We start from the raw sequence: 23,581 nt of genomic DNA, 5'->3' as shown, positions 1-23,581 counted from the left end.
TGGTAGCCACATTCCCTGCTCACAAGGAGCTTATAGTCTAGAGGGAAGTTCTTGCGGTTCTGCTCTTGTAAGACTTAATGAGCAACAATTCTGTGTTCCCTTTGTCAACACCCGTCATGATTTTAGTCTTGGTCTTTCCAGGCTGAAGGGCCTAACCTTTTAATGATAATCATTGAATTTGTTAAATGTTTAATTTGCCAAGAGCTGCACTGAACACTGGAGCAGGTATAAAATGATTAGGGTTGGATACAATCCCTGTCCCACATGGGGCTCACAATCTAAACGGGAGGGAGAATGGCTATGTAAACCCCATTTTCAAATGTGGAAACTGATACCTAGAGAAGTCGCCCAAGTGACCGGCCCGACGGCGCATAGCAGGCAAGTGGCAGATCCTGGATTAGTCCCTGGACTTCTGGGCTGGGCTCTTTCTTCTATCTATTCTGTCATGGAAGCTGCTGCACCTTCTGATTATCTTGGTCGCTCTTATCTGTGGCTTCTCACAGGCCTATTTTGTCCTTCTTAAGATATGGCAACCTGAACCACAAAAAATATTCCTGGTACAGGAGATCCGAGGTTCTACAGAGTGACAAAATGCTCTTTCCTGTTCCCCTGTGGAGTCTCACATTTCCTCCTGCCTTCAAGACAGCTCTATTTCTATTACTACTAATAGTGTATTTAAGCACTTACTCTGTGCCTGGCCCTGTTCTAAGTACTGGGGTGGATACAAGCAAATCAAGTTGCACACATTCCCTGTCCCACCTGGGGCTCATAGCCTCAATCCCCACTTTACAGATGAGGTAAATGAGGCACAGAGAAGTGAAGTGACGTGCCAAAGGTCACACAACAGTGGCAGAGCCAGGTTTAGAACTCATGACCTTCTGACTCCCGGGCCCGTGTTCCTGTCACTATACCATGCTGCTTCTTGGATGTCCCGCCAACACCTCAAACTTAACATATTCAAAATAGAACTCTTTAGCTTCCCACCTAAATCCTCTCCTCCCTGACTTTCCTATCACCATAATAATAATAATGATGTTGGTATTTGTTAAGCGCTTACTATGTGCAGAGCACTGTTCTAAGCACTGGGGTAGACACAGGGGAATCAGGTTGTCCCACGTGGGGCTCACAGTCTTAATCCCCATTTTACAGATGAGGGAACTGAGGCACAGAGAAGTTAAGTGACTCGCCCACAGTCACACAGCTGACAAGTGGCAGAGCTGGGATTCGAACTCATGAGCCCTGACTCCAAAGCCCGTGCTCTTTCCACTGAGCCACGCTGCTTCCCACCATAAACACCACCACCATCCTCCCCGTCTTACGAGCCCGTAACTTCGGCATTATCCTTGAGTCATCTCTCTCATTCAACCCGTACTTTCAGCCTGTCACGAAATACTGTCGGTTCTACCTTCACAACATCTCTAGAATCCGCCCTTTCCTTTCCATCGAACTGCTACGACGCACTCGTCGTCTTCCATCTGGATTACTGCATCAGCCTTCTCACTGACCTCCCTGCCTCCTGTCTTTCCCCACTCCAGTCCCTACTTCACTCTGCTGCCCTGGCCATTTTTCTAAAAAAAAAGTCAGTCCACGTCTCTCATCAAAAACCATCAACGACTGTCTATCCACCTCCACGTCAAACTCCTTACCATAGGCTTAAGGTGATCATTCGGCTCTCTTCCTCCTACGTTACATCACTGATCTATATTACAACCCAATCCACACATTCCATTCATCTAATATCAACTTACTCACTATACCTCGAGCTCGTCTATCTCACCACCAATGTTTTGCCCATGCCCTCCCTTGTCCCCTAATTCTCTCTCTCTCTCCATGTCCGACAGTCCACCACTCTCCCCACCTTCAAAGCCATCCTGGAGTCGCATCTCTATGCGGCCTTTCCTAAGTCCTCATTTCCCCTGCCTGCCCGCCCCCTGTGCACTGATTATGCACTTGTTTGTACACCCCTTTTGCACTTTGATACTCATTCCAACCCCACAGCACATATATTTTCTTATACTTTACTATTTCCTGTAACTGTAAAATCTGTCTCCCCTTGAAGACAGTAAGGTCTTGATCACTCTTCCCTGTGCCTTCTCCCAGGCCTATTTTGTCCTTTTTAAGACATGGCAACGTCGGCTCGCTTCCACCAACTTTATTATATTGTACTTTTCCTAATGCTTAGTACATTGCCCAGAACACAGTAAATGTTCAACAAAAACTACTGACTGATTGGTCCCTTTTTGCCTTTGATATTATTAATATAATGATGATGATAATGATATTTGTTAAGTGCTTACTATGTGCCAGTCACAGTACTAAGTGCGGGGGTGGACACATGCAAATGGGGTTGGACACAGTCCCTGCCCACATGGGGTTCGCAATCTTATTCCCCATTTTACAAATGAGTTAACAGAGGAACAGAGAAGTGAAGTGACTTGTCCAAAGTCACACAGCAGACAAATGGAGGAGCCGGGATTAGAACCCAGGGCCTTCGGACTCCCAGGCCTCCGTTTTAAATTCACTAGGCCCCGCTGCTCTCTCTTCTAACAAATTAAACTTGAAGTGTTCTATAGATTAGAGCCCTTCATCAACCCACCCAAATCTTTCACTAGTCTGACCATGCCATACTAAGTACCAAGATATAAGAAGAAATAGAATCAGCTTTATCTTTGGCTCTCTCTGGGGCAGTGACTGCTCCAAGGCAGGTTATTCAACAACAGCGAGGTGACGCGGAAACTCTTGACGGGCAGCCCCCCGCCCTCCGCGGCCCAGCCCTCTCCTTGTCCCAAAAGTTCGCCCCTGCCCTCACCTTGCCGGTGGCTCCATGGGACACGTACTTGGCCCCCTCCCTCTTGGCAATTTCCACCTGCTTGCGGGCGATGCAGGGTCTGGCCAGCGAGGTCCCCAGCAGGTATCGGTCCTCATACAAGGCGCTTGACTGGACCGCAGGCCAGATGAATTCTTCCACAAACTCCTTGCTGACATCTTCGATGAAAACCTGAGTAGGGAGAAGGCCAAGGGGGTGAGCCGCCTCCTCGCAAGCCTGGAGCGGCTTCCCAGGGCTGCGATTCACTCTGGCACCTGAAGCGTCCTCAGGGGCTTGTCCCCCTCCTCATACAGGATCCCGGGCTGGTGGACTGCTCTCCTGCCCCCTCAGAATGGCAGAGAAGGGATCACGTGCCTTCCCCATTACCCTCCAGCAGGGAAAGCCTCTCCTGCCAACCCAGGTAGGATGTGGGAAGAGAGACGTAGGATGTGGGAAGAGAGACCAGATGTGGTGAGGGGGAAGTAGGAAAGAGGATAGGGAGAAGGGAGGAGCGTGTGTTTGAATTATTGCTGCACTTTTCAGCTCATTCAGCACTCTCTCATACGACAGTCCCACGTCCACCTGTGGCCTTCCTCCCCCCTACGGATTGGGCTCGTGCGCTCTCTCTCTCTCTCTTTTACCTTCTTGGCTCCAAGTTTCAGAGCTTTCTTCCTGGCTTCTTCAAAGTCCTCCTTCTGTCCAATGTTGGCCTGAGGGCAAAAAAATACTCCATCAGCTCAGACATGGGGGATGTGAAAGGAATAAGGAATCTGACTTGAAAAGAGAAGATTGGCCCTCCCACCAAACCCAATGCCCCAGCCCAAAGACCAGTAGCGCACAGGGGCGAGGAGGGAAGGAAGCCACCAGCCCCGGGCTCTCAACTGGAGGAATAGGGGCAGATATTCGCCAGTGGGCTAAGGGGATCAACTTTTGATGTTAGTGTTCCAGGGACCTCAGCCAACAATGTAACCACAATAATAATGATGGCATTTGTTAAGCGCTTACTATATATCATGCACTGTTCTAAGCACTGTGGTAGATACAAGGTAATCACGTTGGCCAGAGTCCCTGTCCTACATGGACGGGGCTCACAGTCTTTACCCCCATTTTACAGCTGAGGGAACTGAGGCCCAGAGCAGTCAAATGCCTTGTCTGAGGTCACAGAGCAGACAAGTGGCAGAGCCAGGATTAGAACCCAGGTCCTTCTGACTCCCAGACCCGTGCTCTATCCAACAGACTATGCTGCTTCCCTGTATCCATGAGCCCTGCATGGCAGTGGCCCTGGCAGAAACAGGAATGCAAACTATGAGACATTTCTTCCACCTGGCAAGTGCCCCCCCATCCCTTGCCCTGGGTGAGGGACTATTTCCGAAGGGAGACGGTGCAACTGGGTTTTCATTTTTCAAGTGTTCCAGCTCTGGTGGTCCTCGGTACTGGCAAGGAAATGCTCCCCTCCCATCTCCATCCTCGCTCCCTGAGCCATTTCGCAGGACTTTCTTCCTCCTGCAAAGCCCCAGGCCCCCCAAGGTGGCTCACCAGAGGGTCTCTGAGGGACAGGACAGTGGGGGCCTCAGAAATTTATCTTTCCCCTCCACTGCTGTCAATGGGAGAGAGGGCAGAGGCTGGGAGGGTGGACGCTTAACTGGCGCCACCAGGAGATGGTGGATACGTCATCCTTGGGTTGCTTACTGGCCAGGGCTGGTGCAAGTCAGGCCCAGCTCTCATTCGACCCCGGGGAAATCCAACACTGGAAGGAGTCCGGTGGAGGGAGACATTAGTGAGTGGTGGTACAGGGGTCCCCTACCCCGCTCTCTCCTCAGGGATCTGGTGTCTCCCACTGCCTCTCTCTGCTTCCTCCTGGGTTAACCCTCGTTGGGGATCAGAGAGCCCACATCCTACTAGCCCACAGGACATGCTAGAGATCCCAAAGGTCTGGCTCCTGGCCCAGTGCAGCCAAGTGGGAATTCTGGGCAACGATGAGAACAGACAACCCCTAGTAATGACAGGCACCTTTCCTGGGAAGCCAACAGAAAGCACGTCCTTCCCTCCTGTCTGCCCCAAGACAAAAGGGGTCCAGGTCCAGCCCCAGACATGGCTCAGCTCCTCCTCGCTGGCTGGGAATCGGCTCAGCCAGAAGCTGAGCAACAGCAGCCCCGCCACCTCCTCCTCCTCTGGATTTTTGGCCCGCTGCCCCTCCTCCCGCTGCCCACGGCTCCCCGAAATCAGAGATATCCACGTTGTCCCAGGAGAGCGGAGCCCGAATCCTCAGCTCTCCTGCCGACAGTAGAGTTGATGAGGGCTTCCCGGGTCACTGGGTAGGCAGGCTCCAGCGAGGCAGCGCCAGCCAGCCGTGACGGTGGGGGCGAGGTGGCATCTGGAGACGGAAATGGTGCCCACAGGCCCCCCGTGCCTCCCTCCATCTCCTGTGCACGGGAGCTCAGACAGAAGCCGCCTCAATCACCACCCTCCCTGCCTGGGCCTCTGAGACACGACTGGCTGGGACGTGTCAAAACCCAGGAGAGAGAGGAGGAGGGGACAGAAATGGCCAGTCTCACCTCTCATTAAAATATGCACCACCACAGCATATTGCTATTTGCTTTTCATTCACCCCTCCCCACCCCTTCTGTGTTGCCCTGTCTTGTTCCTTTTCCTGTGGCCTAGTGGATAGAGCACGGGCTTGGGAATCAGAAGGGCCTCGGTTCTAATCCCGCTGCGTGGCCTTGGGCAAAGTCACTTAACTTCTCTGTGCTTCAGTTCCCTCATCTGTACAATGGGGATTTAGATAATAAGCGCTATGTGGGCCAAGGACTGAGTCCAACCCAGTTACCTTGTATATTCCCAAGCACTTAAAATAGCGTGTGGCACATAGTAAGTGCTTAACAAACACTATTATTATTATTGTCAGTTTTACAGTTGGAAAAACTGAGGCACTTTGAGGAGAAAGGACTTGCCTAGGCATTCAGGGGTCAAGATGAGGTTTAAGTCCCAGCTCTGGTTCACTCCAACTACCTTCAGAAAGCTCCAAACGGAGATCCCCCACAGGTCAAATCTTACACTCCCAAGCACTTAGTAGGTTGCCCGGCATCTGGTAGGTGCTCAATAAATACCATCCACTGCTGCTAAAGAGGAGAGATGTTCTGCCACCCAAGCACCACCCCCAGCCGAGTCTCAAGGGAAAGAGGCGAGTGTTTTCCTCACCAGGTACGCGATGATGTCATAGCCTTGCTCTTTCAGCCACACCAGGATGCAGGAGGTGTCCAGTCCACCGCTGTAAGCCAGAACCACTGTGCCTTTGCCTGACATCTTGCCTAGAAACCAAGAGAAATTTGGTCATAGTGCAGCCAGGGCAGCAGGCCCAGCTCCCCAATCCTTTACCAATGCATGTTGCCAACCCCGGCTGCCCAGTGCTCTGAGATGCCCAGGCTTCCAGCTGAGGAAGCAAGGAGCTGGAAATGGGACCCAGACATTCGGGGATTCTGTCAGTCATGAAGCTTGATGGCCCTCCCACCCACCCGGCCCCTCCCTTCCCACGTCCTTCCTTGTGCTCATTTTCCTGAGCCAGGAGACAAGACTGGCTCTTCCAATTCCCTCCCTGAAACCAGAAGGGGCTTCATTCCAAGACGGCGGCAAGAATGCTACTCCTGGGGCAAAGTTCATCGCATTCAAAACCAGCCAAGAATGGCTGAGTGGCCTCTTCTCCTTTCTTCAGCCCCCACACCTGCCTTCGGACAGCAGTCACTGGTATTTATTGAGCGCTTACTCTATGCAGAGCACGGGACTAATCTCTTGGGAGAGAACAAAAGCAAATCGTCCTTCAGCGCTTTCACCTCCTCTCCACCCCGAGAGCCTGGGAATCAACAGGAAATTGTCAGTGTCCCCAGGGTTAACGGGGGTGGTTACGGTGGATGGGTCACAGCAGGAAAAGGTCTGGCCTTCTTTATCTGCCCTTCCAACAAAATGGACACCTATAAAACCTGGTGACTGATAATAATTATGACGATATTTGTTAAGCGTTTACTATGTGCCAGCCACCGTAGTAAGCACTGGATGTACCCCCAATGAGAAAAAACATCAGATTTTCTAAGAAAACTTGGGACTCTTTCAATAGAGGGTTACCACTCAGCATAAGAGGAGTATGTACAGTCTCAGTTACATTGAGCATCAAAAGAAAGGGCTCCACATTCTGGGTGCTTTAAATCAAGGATGAGATGAGACTAAACCCCTATGAACTCCACAATGCCAAGCAGAGGCAGGGTTGCCCTGACCTCCTAGAAGCCGACCGCTGCTGGAGGGTGGACAGTTCCAAAGGACACCAAAATCCACTTCCCTGCACCCCATGCAGTGAACATCACTGCGGCTGTTTCGGATCTTCTCTCCTGGCCAAAACTTGGAGGACGGGCCATAACGTAGCACGGTGGAGTAAACAGGCAGGGGCCTGGGAGTCAGAAGGTCATGGGTTCTAATCCCAGCTCCACCACTTGTCTGCTGTGCTCTCTGGCCCTCAGTTACCTCATCTGTGAAATGGGGATTGAGACTGTGAGTCCCACATGGGACAGGGACTGTGTCCAACAAAACTTGAGCTACAGGGGTCTCCATCTGGGGCTTTCTGAAGGTAGTTGGGGTGAACCATCGCTGGGACTTAACCCGCTTGTATCCAACCCAGTGCTTAGTACGGTGTCTGGCAAACAGTAAGCACTTAACTAATACAATTATTATTATCATCAATATTATTAGTACCTCAAGGATCTCCTTCCCCCGAGGGTGGCTGTTGATGGGTTCTAAGGTCATAGTCTATCAAGGCCTTCCCTGACTAGGACCTCAATTTCCTCTTCTCCCTCTTAATAAAAACAATAATTATGGTGAGGAAACCAACTCAACCGACCTTAATCCATTTTGCATTAACCCACCTTGTTTTTCCTAAATCATGTTTCAGCCACACCCTTCCCCTATGGTCAATTTCAACCCTAACTTCCCCTGATGTCAATTTCAGCCACACCCTGTCACCGGTTACGAAAACTGGAGCCATATTTGATTGGATTCTGTTGTTGGTGTGAAGAAACGTCATGCCCAGCAAGGACTATAACTAGCTACCTCTTCCACCTTAACGCAGCAGGCTCTGTCATCACCTAGACAGATCCGTATTAAATATTGCCATCAAAAAAAATCCCTGTGCTATTTACTGCAACTTGACTTTTTTTCCCCTTTGGATTTGACAGTAGTATTTGTTAAGTGCTATGTGTCAGACACCGTACTGAGCACTGGGATGGCTACGAGCAAATCGGGTTGGACATAGTCCCTGTCATTCATTCATATTTATTAAGCACTTAGTGTGTGTAAAGCAGTGTACTAAGTGCTTGGAAAGTACAATTTGGCAACAGAGACAATCCCTACCCAACGGGCTCACATTCTAGAAGGGGGGAGACAGACAAAACAAAGCAAGTGGACAGGCATCAATAGCATCAGCGTAAATAAATAGAATTATAGATTCATGGAGCTCACAGTCTTCACCTCTATTTTAATAATAATAATGTTGGTATTTAAGCGCTTACTATGTGCAGAGCACTGTTCTAAGCGCTGGGGTAGATACAGGGTAATCAGATTGTCCCACGTGAGGCTCACAGTCCTAATCCCCATTTTACAGATGAGGTAACTGAGGCACAGAGAGGTGGTGACTTGCCCACATTCACACTGCTGACAAATGGCAGAATCTGGATTCGAACCCATGACCTCTGACTCCCAAGCCCGTGCTCTTTCCACTGAGCCACGAGGTAACAGAGGCACAGAGAAGTGAAGTGACTTGCCCAAGGTCACACAGCAGACAAGAGGTGGCGCTGGGCTCAGAACCCTTGACGGGACTCCAAGGCCCATGCTCTATCCTCTATGCCATGCTGTGCCACCTCCTTTTGCGTTGCTCTTGGATTTTCCACCCTTTATTCACTCCTCCCACAGCACTCATGTACATATCCACAATCTACTTATTTATATTAATGCCCGTCTCCCACTGTAGACTGTAAGCTCATTACGGGCAGGGAACATGCCTACCATCTCAGTTACACTGTACTCTCCCAAGCGCTTAGTACAGTACTATGCACACAGTAAACACTCAATAAATACCACTGATTAAGAACTATAAACAATGAGGGGACTCAATTCTTTAGAGCAGGTATTTTGGGGGGACAGGGTTCATGTCTACCAATTCTAGGGCACTGTACTCTCCCAAGTGCTTAGTACAGTGTCCTGAACATAGTAAGCATTCAATAAGTATCCCTGATTGAGTGGGGGCAGAGAGAGAAAAATCCCGGAGAGGAAGGGCTAAGAGGAGGATCCCCGGCAGAGAGGCCAATGGCTCAACCCCAGCTTGGCTCAGAAGGTCATCAGAAGGGCATGGGGACAGTGCGGGAGGTGAAAACCAAGGGACTACAGCCTGTGTCCGTGGCAGGAATACCTAAACAACCTCTCCCAGCTCCCCCTGAGCTCCAAGGCAGAGGAATTAGACACTGATTTTCCAGCCCAGAGTCTGAGGGGAAGGGTAGGAACAGAGCCCAGAATTGCCCTGAGGGAGAAGAGAGAGATAACTGCTGCTGGTGACGGAAGAGGAGAAAGACGACAATGCTTGATGGCCTTAAACAGAGCATTTATGGTTCTGGGGCCAAGATTTGGGCTGGAAAGTCTCCCCTGAGTGGGCAAGACTCTAGACTGTAAGCTCACTGTGGGCAGGGAATGTATCTGTTATAGTGCAATAATAATATAGTATTTGTCAAGTGCTTAATATGTGTCAGGCACTGTACTAAACACTGGGGTGGATATAAGTCCATCGGGTTGGACACAGTCCCTGTTCTGCCTGGGGCTCACAGCCTAATCCCCATTTTACAGATGCAGTAACTGAGGCCCAGAGAAGTGAAACGACTTACCCAAGGCCACACAGTAGATGAGTGGCAGAGCTGGGACTAGAACGAATGACCTTCTGACTTCCAGGCCTGCAGCACTTTACTTTCCCAAGCACTTAGTACAGTGCTTTGCACACAGTGAGAGCTCAACAAATACGACTGACCTGACTGAGAGGCAGACCCCTTCCTTCCCAGGGCAGCACCGGGACCTTTCCCCCTCCCCTACCATCCCCTCCCTCCACTCCACTATCGGCTCCTGCTGAGGCTGCAGCTTGTTTCATGGACTCAGTGGACTTTACGGTCTAATAGGGAAGGACACTGGGCAATCTTCCAAGGATGGCAGAAACACACAGCCCTGTGACAGGACTGGACTGAGGCTCGGCCAGCTTTCACCTCCAGAAATGACCGGCTCGATCATGTCTCCTGAATGGAGTCAGCAGGGCCTCTGCCTCCCCCTGCCCCTGGTTGCCTCCCCACCCCTACTCTAATCCGGGTTCCAGATAGACGCAGGTGCATCAAGGAGATAGTGGGTGGGTAGGTGAGCACCATTGGCTTTGACCAGACAGTCGGTCGTTGGCCGGCTCGGTTAGCCTCTTCAGAAACCAATTTCCTGCCCTCAGGCCACCAAACTTCCGGAGTGTCCCCTTCTCCAGGCAAGCCACTTGGCTTAGTGGAAAGAGCACGGGCTTGCGAGTCAGAGGCTGGGGGATCTAATCCTGGCTCCTCCACTTGTCAGCTGTGTGACTTTGTTCGTCTCGTCACTTCTCTGTGCCTCAGTTACCTCATCTGTAAAATGGGGATTGACTGTGTGCCCTACATGGGGCAACATGCTTCCCCTTTATCTACCCTAGCTCCTAGAACAGTGCTTGACACAGAGTAAAGTGCTTAACAAATACCATCATCATTATTATTACTTGAATACTTCACTGCCAGGGGGATACAGATGTGTGTGTGTGAAAGAGATAGAGAGATGGAGACACCTTGGGCAAGTCACTTCCCTTCTCTGTGCCTCAGTTACCTCATCTGTAAAACGGGGATTGAGACTGTGAGCCCCATGTGAGACAGGAACCATGTCCAACCCAATTTGTCTGAATTCACCCCAGCAGTTAGTACAGTGCCTGTCACCCAGTAAGTGCTTAATAAATACCACAGTTATTATTGTGTGTCTGAGAGAACCAGTGAGAGAGAATGAGAGCGAGCATGGGAGACGGAGAGAGAGGGAGCGTGCCAGAGAGAGACAGCATGTGGGAGAGAGCGAGCATGAGGGACAGTTTGGCTCAAAGGCTGATGTCTCCCAGGCGCCTGCACCCAGCAAATAATGATGATGGTATTTGTTAAGTGCTTACTATGTGCCAAGCACACAAAAGCCGGGCTTGGGTCTGAGGGAGGTTGCAGCTGCTGGGTGAGGGGCCCGACAGACTTGGCGATGAGGTCTGTGCCCAAGAGCAGATCCTGTGGTCTGTCTGGCAACGCAGCCAAGCAACAGAACGAATCGGGTGAAGGCACAGTTGGCCAGGTAGGACGTGGCTGGTACCTGAGCAGTGGGAAACAGGAACTGCGGTGACTGAAGTTCTCAGGCTCTTCTCAGGCTCAGCAAACACTCTGCAAAAAGACAGGCTGGGTGACGGGCACTGACTGGGTGAGCTGTTGAGGTGGCGCCGGGGCAAGTATAGGCCAAGGACCCTGGTCTCTTTGGGGAAGCTGAACTGTAGATAGGGCTCTCCGAAATGGGATCTCCCCCAACCCCGACAGGAGGGTCCCGGGAATGATTCAACCCCCAAGAAGTGTGGTGGAGGGACAGGGAAGTGACAGTTGGACGGGAAATTCTACATGAAACGGAGCAGGGGCTAGAGGTTCTTGGAGGGGCGCATTATCTACGCACTTGGATCTGAACCCTCTGGGCACTTGGTATTCATCCAACCCTCAGCCCCACAGCACTCATGCACACTACATTAATGTCTGGCACCCCGGCTGGAATGCAAGCTTGTTGTAAGAAACAAGTCTACTATCTCTGTTACACTGAAGTCTCCCAGGCACTTGGTACAGTTCTCTGTTCAGAGTAAGTGCTCAATAAATACCATGGATTTATAAGATGCTGGAAGCGACTTCGAAGGCCACAGATGGAAGGAGGGGAATCTGTATGGAAGCGGCGGAGGAGCCAGAAATGGCGTCGGGACAATCCGAAAGGCTTCAACCCGTGAGGGACGTCGGAGGCTGACTCAGTATTCTCCAGCCTCTATGCCTAACGATCAATCAACCAGTAACACTGAGTGCCTACTTTGGGCCACAGCACTGGACTATGAGTTTGGGAGTACTAAGCCATAGGATTAGCTGATATGATCCCTGCCTTCAGCGAGCTTACACTTGAGCAGGGAGACAGGCACTAAAATAAATTACAAGAACAGGAGGAAGAAGAAAAATGGATCCGTGTATGAGTTAGTGGTTAGGAGACAGAGTGTGCAAGAGAATTATAAAGAGCCGAAGGAGGGTGGGAGTAGTTAAATGCTGAAGTGGTACAGAAGGACTGAACCGGTAGTAGGGAGGATATAAGCAGAAGAGCTGAGAAATAAGAGAACACCTCCTGAAGGGCTCTGAATAAGGGGAGAGTTGTGGTCTGTTGAATATGGAAGGGGAAGGAGTTCCAGGCAGAAGGGAGGATGTGAGCAAGAGGTCAGCAGCAGGAGAGACAAAAGCATTAGGTAAGTTGGCTTCAGCGGAATTCAGAGTGTGAGCTGGGGAGTACAGGAAGAAGAGAGCAGATAACTAGGAGGGAGAGAGTTGATTGAGTGCCTTAATGTCTGTGTTCAGGAGTTCCTGCTTGATATGGAGGAGAAGCGGCATCCTTTGGAGGTTTCTGAGGCACGGGGAAGAAATATATAGAATGGTATTTTAGAAAAATGATCCGGGTGGCAAAATAAAGTACGGGTTAGATGGGGAGAGGTGAGAGGTAGGGAGGTCAGGGGAGAGGCTGATGCAGTAGTCAAAGTGAGGTATGACAAGAACCTTATGCTGCAGGGTGGCATTAGGATAATATCTGTTACATGCTTACTTTGTGCCGGGCACTTCTCTAAGTGCCAGGGTGAATACAAACAAATGGGGATGGACCCAGTTCCTGTCCCACATGGGGCTCACAGTCTCTATCTCCATTTTACAGATGAGCTAACTGAGGCCCAGAGAAGGGAAGTGAATTGCTCAAGGTCACACAGCAGACAAGTGGAGGAGGGTAGGATTAGAACCCATGACTTTCTGACTCCCAGGCCCGTGCTCTGGTTACTACGCCATGATCCCGGAAATGCTATTGAGGAAAAACCGACAGGACTTGGCAATAGCCTGAATATGGGTATTGAAGGAGAGGGAGGTTTCGGTTTGAGAGGAGGGTAGGATGGTGGTGTTTTCAACCAGAATGGGCAACTTAGGAAGGAAGATGAGGAGTTCACTTTGGGACATGTTGAAAGAGAAGTGTTGGCAGGTCATCCATCCAGGAAACGTTAGACTGCAGAGGAGAACGAGACAAGTCTTTGACTCGGCTCTCATTCACCCCCCACATCCAATCTGTCACCAAGACCTGCCGGTCTCACCTTTATAATATCATCAAGATCCGCCCTTTCCTCTCCACTCAAACGGCTATCTTACTGGTACAGGCTCTCATAGTATCCCGGCTGGATTACTGTGTCAGCCTTCTCTCTGATCTCCCTTCCTCCTGTCTCTCCCCGCTCCAGTCTATTCTTCATTTCGCTGCCCGGCTCATCTTCCTGCAGAAACTCTCTGGGCATGTCACTCCCCTTCTTAAAAACCTCCAGTGGTTGCCTATCAACCTCCGCGTGAAACAAAAACTTCTCACTCTAGGCTTCGAGGCTCTCCATCACTTTGCCCCCTCCTACCTCTCTTCCCTTCTCTCTTTCCACTGCTCACCCCGCATGCTCCGCTCCTCTGCCGCCCACCTCACCGTCCCCCGTTCTCGCCTATCCCGTCGTCCCCTGGGCCACGTCCTCCCACTGTCCTGGAATGCCCTCCTCACCTCCGCCCAACTACTTCTTTTCCCCTCTTCAAAGCCCTACTTAGAGCTCACCTCCTCCAAGAGGCCTTCCCAGACTGAGCTTCCCCTTTTCCCTCTGCTCCCTCTGCTGCCCCTCTACGCCCCCCTTCACCTCCCCTCAGCTAAGCCCCCTTTTCCCTCCCTTTCCCTCTGCTCCTCACCCTCTCCCTTCCCCTCAGCACTGTGCTCATCCACTCATTTGTATATATTTTTTATTACCCTATTTATTTTGTTAATGAGATGTACATCACCTTGATTCTACTTATTACTATTGTTTTTATCTGTTTCCCCCATTAGCCTATAAGCCCATCAATGGGCAGGGACTGTCTCTATGTTGCCGATTTGTACATTCCAAACAATGCTCTGCACATAGTAAGTGCTCAATAAATACTACTGAATGAATGAATGAAAGTCATGCCCCATTAGGTAGGTTTGGGAGTCATCCACATGGTGGTGGGAGTTGAAGCTATGTGAGTGGAGAAGAGAAGGGTACCCAGAACATTGCCTTGAGGGTAACCCAAGGCTTGGGGGGGGGGGGGAGGGAATGGAAATGCCCGTGAAAGAGACTGTGAAGGAGAGGCCACAGAGGCAAAAGAAGAACCAGAAGAAAAACCAAGGTTGGAGAGTCTTTCCAGAGGAGAGTGTGAGCTTAGTGTCGGCAAGGAATGTGTCTGGTATATTGTACTCTCCCAAGCGCTCAGTGCAGTGTTCTGAAGTGGCCTGGTGTAGTGGAAAGAGCACGGGCCTGGAAGTCAAAAGGTAATGTGTTCTAAGCCTGGCTCCACCACTTGTCTGCTGTGTGGACTTAGGCAAGTCGCTTCACTTTTCTGGGCCTCAGTTACCTCATCTGTAAAAGGGGGATTAAGACTGAGACCCCCAAATGGGACAAACTGACTACCTTGTACCTACCCCAGTAAGAACAGTGCTTGACACATAATAAGCGCTTAACAAATACCATAATAATAATAATACTTGTTAAGCACTTACAATGTGCCAAGCACTCTTGTAAGCACTAGGGGAGATGCAAGTTAATTAGGCTGAAAACAGTCCCTGCCTCACATGGGGCTCACAGTCTAAGTAGAAGTGATTAGGATTTAATCCCCATTTTACAGATGGGGTAACAGGCACAGAGAAGTTAAGTGACTTGCCCAAGGTCACACAGCAGATATGTGGCAGAACTGGGATTAGAATACTCCAAGGCCTGTGTTCTTTCCCGAGGCCATGCTTCTTCTCGTTGTCTTTGCCACACCCCAGCACCTGTTTAGCAGCTAATGCCATGTGCTGAGAACCAGTGTGAGGGGCTAGCCTCACAGGCCCTACAGCTAATTCAGCCAGGTAGAGGGCACCATGTTGTTTGGAAGCCCCTACCCATTCCTGTAAGGGAGTAGGGGCTTCTCTGACCCTTGTCATTTTGCAATTGAGGCACCCTGCAAACTGACTTGTGAGCTCCCTCTAGACTGTGAGCTCACTGTGGGCAGGGAATGTCTGTTTGTTGTTGTATTGTAGTCTCTCAAGTGCTTAGTATAGTCTCGCAAGTACTTAGTACAGTGCTTTGCACACAGAAAGTAGTCAATAAATACAACTGAAGGAATGAACCAATTCAGCCTGGACAGCAGAGAAATGGCCCATAATTTACCCCCTTAACTTTTGGAAAGGCACAAAGCAGGGGTTCAATCCAAACCAACCCAGTTTATCCTAAAACAACAGGGCTCCAGTGGCTGCTGATCTGAGGGTCATCCACATGACCCCCCCTTAAAGCTGCCCTCTGGGGACTGGGAACATTGCCCAAGCAGCTGGGATTCCAAGGAGGATCTAACTATCTAGACTGTAAACTCCTTATGGGTAGAGAACGTTTGCTAATTCCACTGTATTGTACTCCCAAGGGCTTAGTAGAGTGCTCTGCACATAATAAGCACTAAATAAATTGATCCTAAGGTTACCTGATGGGTCTCTTTTGCCTCTTTTGGGAATGCAGGGCTTCCAAACAGGAAAAAAGGAGGGAAGAAAGAAACCTGACCCCAACCCAGGCAATATTGAAGTTTGGCTCACAGCCTGGAACTTGGAGACCTCTGAGGAAGCAAACCTGCTGGAGGCGGCTGATTCCCTTCCCCAAACGATCACTCCAGTTTCCAGAAGCTTGGTTCAGAGCCTGGGACTCGGAGACCTTTAAGGAAGCAAACCTGCTGGGGGTGGCTGATTCCTTCCCGGAACAAATCACACCGATTTCCAGATGAAGCGCTGGAGGCTGGTTGGATGTTGTGTGAATTGGCAGCAGCCCAGGAGTCCTGGCAGGGTGGTGAGGGCCCCTTCTCCAGGGGAATGTAGTGACCTCCTGCCCTCTAGACAGGGCACCCCAGAGGAAGGAGGCACTTCTAGAAGGCCAGATACCCCACCACCAAAAGGAAAACTTCCCCAGACATGCTGGCTGGAAACAGCTGGGTCTGCCGAGAACACCTGTCCTAAAACCTGGTGTGCTTGACGGTCCTATCCCTGCTCTGCCCTTTATCACAAAGGAATCGGGCCAGGAAAAATAAGATCTTTGTTTAAAGGAGCCAGAGCGTTACTGACAGGTAGATACACTGCCAGCCCCACCCAAACTGAATGCCGGATCGGCACCTTTTAGCATTCATCATCAGGATCACGGCCATTTCCTGAGCCTCCTACACGTGGACTCGAACTCGAGAAGCAGTGTAGCCTAGAGGATAGAGCACGGGCCTCGGAGTCAGAAGGACCTGGGTTCTAATCCCAGCTCCACCACTTGTCTGCTGTGTGTCTTTGGGCAAGTCACTTATCTTCTGTGTGTCTCGGTTACCTCATCTGCAAAATGTGGATTGAGCCTGGGAGCCCTATGTGGGACAGGGATTGTGGCCAACCTGATTATCTTGGATCTCCCCCAGCACTCAGTACATATAGTAAACCCTTAATGAACACCACAATTATTATTATTAGGAAGGGAGGAGAGGGGGGTGGGGGGCATTCCAGATAAAATGAGTTCTGCTCTCACAAACACCTCTCTGACTCTCTTCCCCTGCACACGATCCGAGGATGGTAGGGCCAGGACCCTCTGACTTGTGTCTTCACCCACACTCCTTCCTGGCAGAGAGGCAAACAGGACCGAGATTCCAGAGGCTTCCGCTCCCTGCTACGCTTCAGGAAGCCAAGGACATTACTTGTCTGGTTCAATCATGTGCCAGCTGGTCCGAAGTGGGAGATGGAGTCAGTGGACTGCACATATATAGAGGAGCAGCGTGGCCTAGTGGAAAGAGCATGTTCCTGGGAGTCAGAGGACCTGGGTTGTAAGCCCAGCTTTGCCATATACACGCTATGTGTCCTTGGGCATGTCACTTCACTTTTTCATGCCTCAATTTCCTCATCTGTAAAATGGGGATTCTATCCTACTCCCTCCCAACCATCTAGACTGTGAGCCCGATGCAGGATGGGGACTGTGTCCAAATTGATAATCTTGTATCTACAACAGTGCTTGGCAAACAGTAAGTGCTTAATAAATGCCATAACAATATCAATTATTATTACTGTTATTTAGGATGCAGGATCTCAACATCCTATTACGAAGAACCAGAATCATGCCTGAGGAAATGGCTATCCCAACTGCTGTTTTGGGGAGGGTTTTTTGTCGGGGGGGGGGCATTTGGGGAAAGGGAGGGTTGTAATTAAACAAAATGGAAAAAATCCCAAATTAACCATTAAGAAAAGAAGAATGTGATTTTCAGGGAACAGGTACCACACTGCTTGCTTCCCCACTCTGGCTCTTCTTAGAGAAGGCAGTGTTAGAGTGCTGGGGTGCCCTCTCACTCCGGTGTCCCCCAGAATCACAAATTTAGGGAAGAGAAAAGTCCAGAGAGGTATTTGGCAAATCAAAGACCCCTTCAGGTTGAGGCTCAGGAAAAGCTAAAGGTTTCTCTACTGGTTGGGCTGTGCCGGTGCAGAATCCGTTTCTCAAAGTCTCTCCCTCCACACCAGATCTTACAGGTTTCCTAGTTTAATCCCTGGACCTTTCCTCCTTCCCAAGAGCTCTAGATAAATAGGCACTTCCCCGCCCCTTCCCCTCCCTTCCTGCCCCTCCGCTCCAATGTGACTGCCAGGAAAAGCTGTGGGGCAGGGAATGGAGGCCAGGGCTCCGCACTGTCCACGTACTTCAGCCGCCCCCAAAAGCCTGCCATCAGTACGGGGATCTCCAAGAGCCTGTCAGAAGCCCAGGACCTGACAAATGGCTTGTTTTCCCCTGAAGACAGGTTTGTCAAATTGTCCAGGCTGCAAGTGACCAGCCAGCCTAGCTCCCGCCTCTTCAGGATGGGAGAGGTGTTTCCTACTTTTCACAATGTCCACCGAGTCTCGCATGCCAACGCAGCCAGCCCCAGAAAGGGAAAGAGTCAAAAGGAAATGGGCAGCGAAAAGCTTTACTGGAAGTTTCCTTTTCTTTCCTTAGACATACCCCAGATCCCCATCATTCTAACTCCACTTTGCCCTCGACTTTCTGGTTTCTGATGTCTAGCTCCTGTGGTTCCCCCTGGAACTTCTTGATCGGGAAAGCCTGCCCACTTCCTCCAAGGTCTCCTTCCCTAGTTAATCACTCCATCACCCCAACAACATTTGCCTGTAGCATTTTTGGTTGCTTACCCCATTATATTATAAATTCATTGCAGGCAGGGAGGGTGTCTCCTAACTCTGTTGTAATGTACTCTTCCAAGCGCTTAGGACAGTGCTCTGCATGCAGTAAGCACTCAATAAACACCATTATTGATTAATTGAGCTTCTTCAGGGCAGGGAACTCGGAGGCTAACACAACAGCACCCAGCACACAATAAAACTGAATAAACAGGCAGCAGCACTGCCTAGTGGATAAAGCATGGGTTTGGGGGTCTGAAGGACCTGGGTTCTAATCTGCACTCTGCCAAGTGTCTATTGTGAGACCTGGGGCAAGCCACCTAACTTCTCTATACCTCACTTACATCATCTGTCAAGAGGGGATTAAATCTTTGAGCCTCTTGTGGGACACGGACTGTGTCCAACCCAATTATCTTGTATCTTTGTGCTTGATACAGTGCCTGTCACGTAGTAAATGCTTAAGAAGTAGTCAAAAAAAAAATGTCCTCAACTGATAATAATAATAATAATGTTGGTATTTGTTAAGCGCTCACTATGTGCAGAGCACTGTTCTAAGCACTGGGGGAGATACAGGGTAATCAGGTCGTCCCACGTGAGGCTCACAGTCTTCATCCCCATTTTACAGATGAGGGAACTGAGGCACAGAGAAGTGAAGTGACATGCCCACAGTCACACAGCTGATGAGTGGCAGAGCGGGGATTCGAACCCATGACCTCTGACTCCCAAGCCCGGGCTCCTTCCACTGAGCCGTGCTGCTTCCCTATATTAATAGGGTAACTTTGCTCGGAAGATCTGTATACAAACCCTTGTAGTCCCCTCTAGACTGTAAGCTCATTGTGGACAGGGAACATCTACTAATTCTGTTGTAGTTTCCCAAGTGCTTAGTAGAATGCTCTGCACATACTAAGTGTTCAATAAATACTATTAGTTGATTTTAGATGAGCACCCATATGATACAGGGGGAGAAAAAAATTCCATCCTTGTGCAATGAACACTGAAGCCAATTGAAAGGGGAAAATTGTTATGCCAAGCCAGGAACAAGACAGGGCAGAGATGGGCTCAGGGGTCCCAAACCGTGTTGCATCCCACGGCTCTCCAGAAACGCGGTTGGAAAGAGGGGTAGATCCTTGGCAGGCAGAGGTGGATGACGAGGAAGGGAGAAGTTCTGGGAAGGAACTCTGTATTCTTACTACAAATAAAACCTGTTTCATTCAACCAAGCCACCAAACTGGAGGAAACGGGGGTGGGGGGAGCGGGTGGGGAATGGAAGGAGGACAGAAGAGATTGAATGTCAGGCAGCGGCCTGTTCCTCTGCCTAGGCATCCCCTTCGTCTTCGCCCCATCACCCACGTCCAGCCCTGCCCCATGGCAGATCATAAAACCCCCAAAGGCCTTCCTGAAGTCTCCGGGACCCTTTCACAAACCTCTCCTCAGTGACCAACTGGGGGATGATACTGGGGCCCTTCCAGAGGACTGGACACCCTGATTTTATTGGGTGGGGGGGGAGACCTGTAACCTGGGGAGAGCCTCTTTCCCCAACCCTTCTCCCTCCAGGCTTTAACCCCGGGGTTGATGGCACCACCAACTGTCCTCTCTTCCCCCTGGGATTATCACTAGTATTAGTAATCGTATTTACAGAGCTCTTACTGCGTGCAAAGCAATGGGGCAAGCGCTTGGGAGGGGACAACGGAACATCAGACACATTCCCTGCCCGCAAGGAGTTGACAGTCTAGTGGGGGTATCTGCGGAAAAGGGGGAATTAAAGGGGAGGGTGGAGACCAGTCACATAGACACACAAAGGAGACACAGGCTCGGGAAGGGGCGCTCAGAAAGGTCACGGGGCTGCAGGCGGAGGAGCCCAAGGAGGTTGCAGAGAGGGAGAAGGTGCGTTTGCAGACCGGACTGGGGACGACCCCTGACACCCCAAATGGCGATGGGGACGGTTCCCCCCTCCCTGCACTCTGGGCCCGCCCCGGCCTCCCGCCTCCCTGCACACCGTGCACGATGGGGCTCCTGCTGTCCCGCACACCATGCACGATCGGCATCCTGCTGCCCCGCACCCTGGGCCCGCCCCGGGCTCCCCCCTCCCTGCACCCTGGGCACGATCGGGGTCCTGCTGTCCCTCCCCCCGGGCCCGCACACCATGCACGATGGAGCTCCTGCTGTCCCGCACCTTGTGCATGCACCGGCCGTCCCCGCACACCGTGCACAATCGAGCTCCTGCTGTCCCGCCCCCTGGGCCCGCACCGGCCTCCCGCCTCCCCAAGCCCTGGACACGCACCGGAGTCCCGCCTCCCCATACCCCGTGCACCGTTGAGCTCCTGCTGTCCCGCACCTTGGACGGACCCCCCGGCCCGCACACCGTGCACGATCGAGCTCCCCCAGTCCCCTGGTCCGGTCCTGTCCTTACCGTCGCCGTTGATGGCCGGAGGCGTCGAGGTCTGGAGCCTTCTGGACCGGGCAGGGTCGGTGGGAGCATCTCCGGCGGTATAAGAGGGCGCCAGGCCCTGGGGGAGGGGCGAGGGGTGTGCCCAACGTGGGCCTGACACACACGGGAGGCTCCTCCCCTTCCCACTCACTGTTCTCCTTCGACACACACACGCTCTCCACCCCCCATCCCCAAATCCAGCTGCGAGATTGGGGTGGGGTCCTCCCTGCCCTAGAATAACAGCCCAACCCACCTCCAAACCGGGTCCTCCCAAGGCTCCTAGGCAGGAGAACTGCTGAGGATGGAGAGTGGGGGGCTTGCAGAATTCCTGAGGACCTCAGTTTCCCCTTTGGGACCAGGGGAGAGGGACGGGGGGGGGCACGTGGGCGGGCTAAAGGAGAGCCAGGCCGCCCATAAAGTGACTTGGTCGCCTTTGGCCTGGCACGGCTCAAACGCCCCCAGCGAAGCGCATCTTCGAAGCGTAATTATCGGCCTGGAGAAAGCCATTATAGCCTCGCCTAGTTTGGGACAAGATAGGCAGAATTTTCATAAGTGAAAGGTTTAGTCGGGGGACAGGTCTCTGCCCCTAATTCGGTCCCCCCGTGAAACGAGGGTGGCATAAAACGTGCAATTAGTACAGAGATCCCTGCGTAAATCACGGTAGAACCTGTTTTCTCACTGCCCCTCTGAAAACGTAAAAGCATTTCCCTAGGGATGGTTGGTTAAGCATTGTCCATTCCTCAGAGCCTCGGGACAAGGATTTCGATCAATTCTGACTTTGGGAATCATTCGGTATCGCAGGGGTCATTGTTTTCACCTCCTTTCACCCCCGTTTCAATCAGCTTTTGGAGTCCCAGTACTTGCTCATCCCAGGCCTCCTGCGAGACTGCTGAACCTGGGCTGAAAGAGGCACAAACCTGGGTCTATCTGTTTTGCCAAGTCTGCTTGCCATTCTCAAACTCCATCTCGGTTGCTTCCCGCCAGGCTCCCCAACCCCCCCCCCCCGCCCAAAAGTCTCTTTTCAACCCCACATAATAATGTTGGTATTTGTTAAGCACTTACTATGTGCCGAGCACTGTTCTAAGCACTGGGTAGATACAGGGTAAGCAGGTTGTCCCACGTGGGGCTCACAGTCTTAATCCCCATTTTACAGATGAGGTAACTGAGGCCCAGAGAAGTTAAGTGACTTGCCCACAGTCACAAAGCTGACAAGTGGCAGAGCTGGGATTCGAACTCGTGACCTCCGACTCCCAAGCCCGGGCTCTTTCCACTGAGCCACGCATGAAAAGTTGGCACCAGCTGTATATCTGGACAGTGCTCATTTTACAGATGGATCCAAAGTAGAAAGAGGTTAAACATCTTTGCCAAAATCATCCAGCAGCTTAACAGTTGAGTTGAGCCTGGAACTCATGCCTCGCAAAGAACAAAGTCTTGCCATGGAACAGATTTGGTCCACTTCTAATTCCCTGCCCTGCCCACTGACTTCCTAGGACAAATTCAATGAGACTGAATTTTACAAGTTCAATAGACCATCCCCACTCCGCAGCTGAATTCTGGCCTCAGAATGAGATTAGCCACTGGCAGAAACCCTTCAGCATTTTCTTAGTTGATTGATTTAGGGTGAAGATACCCTACTATATCCTAGAGGCATGGATCTTATCCATTTTTATTTTGATCTGTGATCAGAGAAGTATTTGGCAGAAAAAAAAAATAAAACCCTCAGAAGAGTTGTCTAGAAACTGCAGAAGTTTTATAATTGCACAAACCTGTGACTCATCACTCCTTTCAGCATAATTAGAGGCACAGAGGACTCTTAGAGCACATGGGCCCTAACCTGCCCCTAGCTACAGGGAAAGATGTAAGGAACACTCCTCCCCCCCCCCCCCATTTTAGAGCCTTCTGGGGAGAAGGGACTAAGGTTCTGTCTATAAACTCGTCTAAAATCTCAGGATGGGGAGACATTTTTCAGAAATCAATCCAACCCAGCAGAAGACCCAGGGAGTGCCCCCTTCTACCATGAGAACTCCTTTCCTCAAGCTGCTGGAGTGAAGGCCCCAGGACTGCTCAAAAACTCCCTTCCAAAGAGCTCAGTGCTCCTTAAAAACACCGGGTCATCCATTTTGGCCATCCTCCTCATAAATTGGAGGAGAGGACAGGGTCTCTTCTTCTCTGTACCAAAGTGAGGAACGGAGGCTCAGACATTGGAATCCAGGCCTCATTCTACTGATCTCAAGTGCTATTTCTCTGTAGCGAGATGCCTTCAGCCACTGCCCCTCCTGGGCTGTGCTGCTTCTGTTGGGAGAGCAAGCGGGATTGGCTGGGACAGTGGGTGGTGGGGGATGTTTAAATCCTCTCTCTCGCAGGAGGCTAGGAAGGGTCCTATCAACTCTGGAGGACGAGGAGGGCAAAACTGGGGGCGGGCTGGCTGAGGCTGGCCACAGAGGGTCACGGGCCTCCAAATCATTGCCTTTCCTGACGTGAGCATTAGACGAGATGGGGGACTGGGTTGGGGCCAAGGGTCCTCCTGATCACTAGTCAGTAGGTTGTGGGGAAATTGTTCTCCACCTCCTTGACGCATGGGGCTGGGGAACGGGCAGGAGGTATTTTGGCTGGGGGCTCAATGGCAACAAAAGAACCGAGGTCAGTGCCCCCTGGGGAAAATCAACAGGCTCTTGGCAGCACCCCGCATCCCTCACGGCACCTGGGACTAACCCCCAGGAGAAGGTCAACCTTTCATCCCTATCACTTTAATTTTAAACTCTCACAGAGTTCGGCCGAAGAGTCTGGTAAATTTGCCA

General features: G+C 51.2%; 1 protein-coding gene across 2 annotated transcripts in view; it reads right to left on the bottom strand.

Moving 5' to 3' along the window:
- The window catches only part of ASS1 (argininosuccinate synthase 1), an 87,897-nt gene extending 66,940 nt beyond the window's left edge, over positions 1-20,957 (bottom strand). Inside the window, exons 1-5 of one of the 2 annotated variants that reach the window (XM_029062792.2) lie at positions 20,766-20,957; positions 11,228-11,295; positions 6,005-6,114; positions 3,448-3,516; positions 2,810-2,998 (exon numbers count right to left, since the gene is read on the bottom strand). In XM_029062792.2, coding sequence (XP_028918625.1) covers positions 2,810-2,998; positions 3,448-3,516; positions 6,005-6,109 — 363 coding nt within the window. In that variant the 5' untranslated portion in view covers positions 6,110-6,114; positions 11,228-11,295; positions 20,766-20,957. The remainder of the gene's footprint in view (positions 1-2,809; positions 2,999-3,447; positions 3,517-6,004; positions 6,115-11,227; positions 11,296-20,765) is intronic. The other variant, XM_029062794.2, reaches the window with a different exon arrangement.
- Positions 20,958-23,581: the final 2,624 nt, after the last annotated feature.

The sequence above is a fragment of the Ornithorhynchus anatinus genome, chromosome 4, assembly GCF_004115215.2.
Source record: "Ornithorhynchus anatinus isolate Pmale09 chromosome 4, mOrnAna1.pri.v4, whole genome shotgun sequence".
NCBI lineage: Eukaryota > Metazoa > Chordata > Mammalia > Monotremata > Ornithorhynchidae > Ornithorhynchus > Ornithorhynchus anatinus.
The sequence above is the reverse complement of the archived record's forward strand: the minus strand, read 5'-3'. Positions and strand labels throughout refer to the sequence as shown.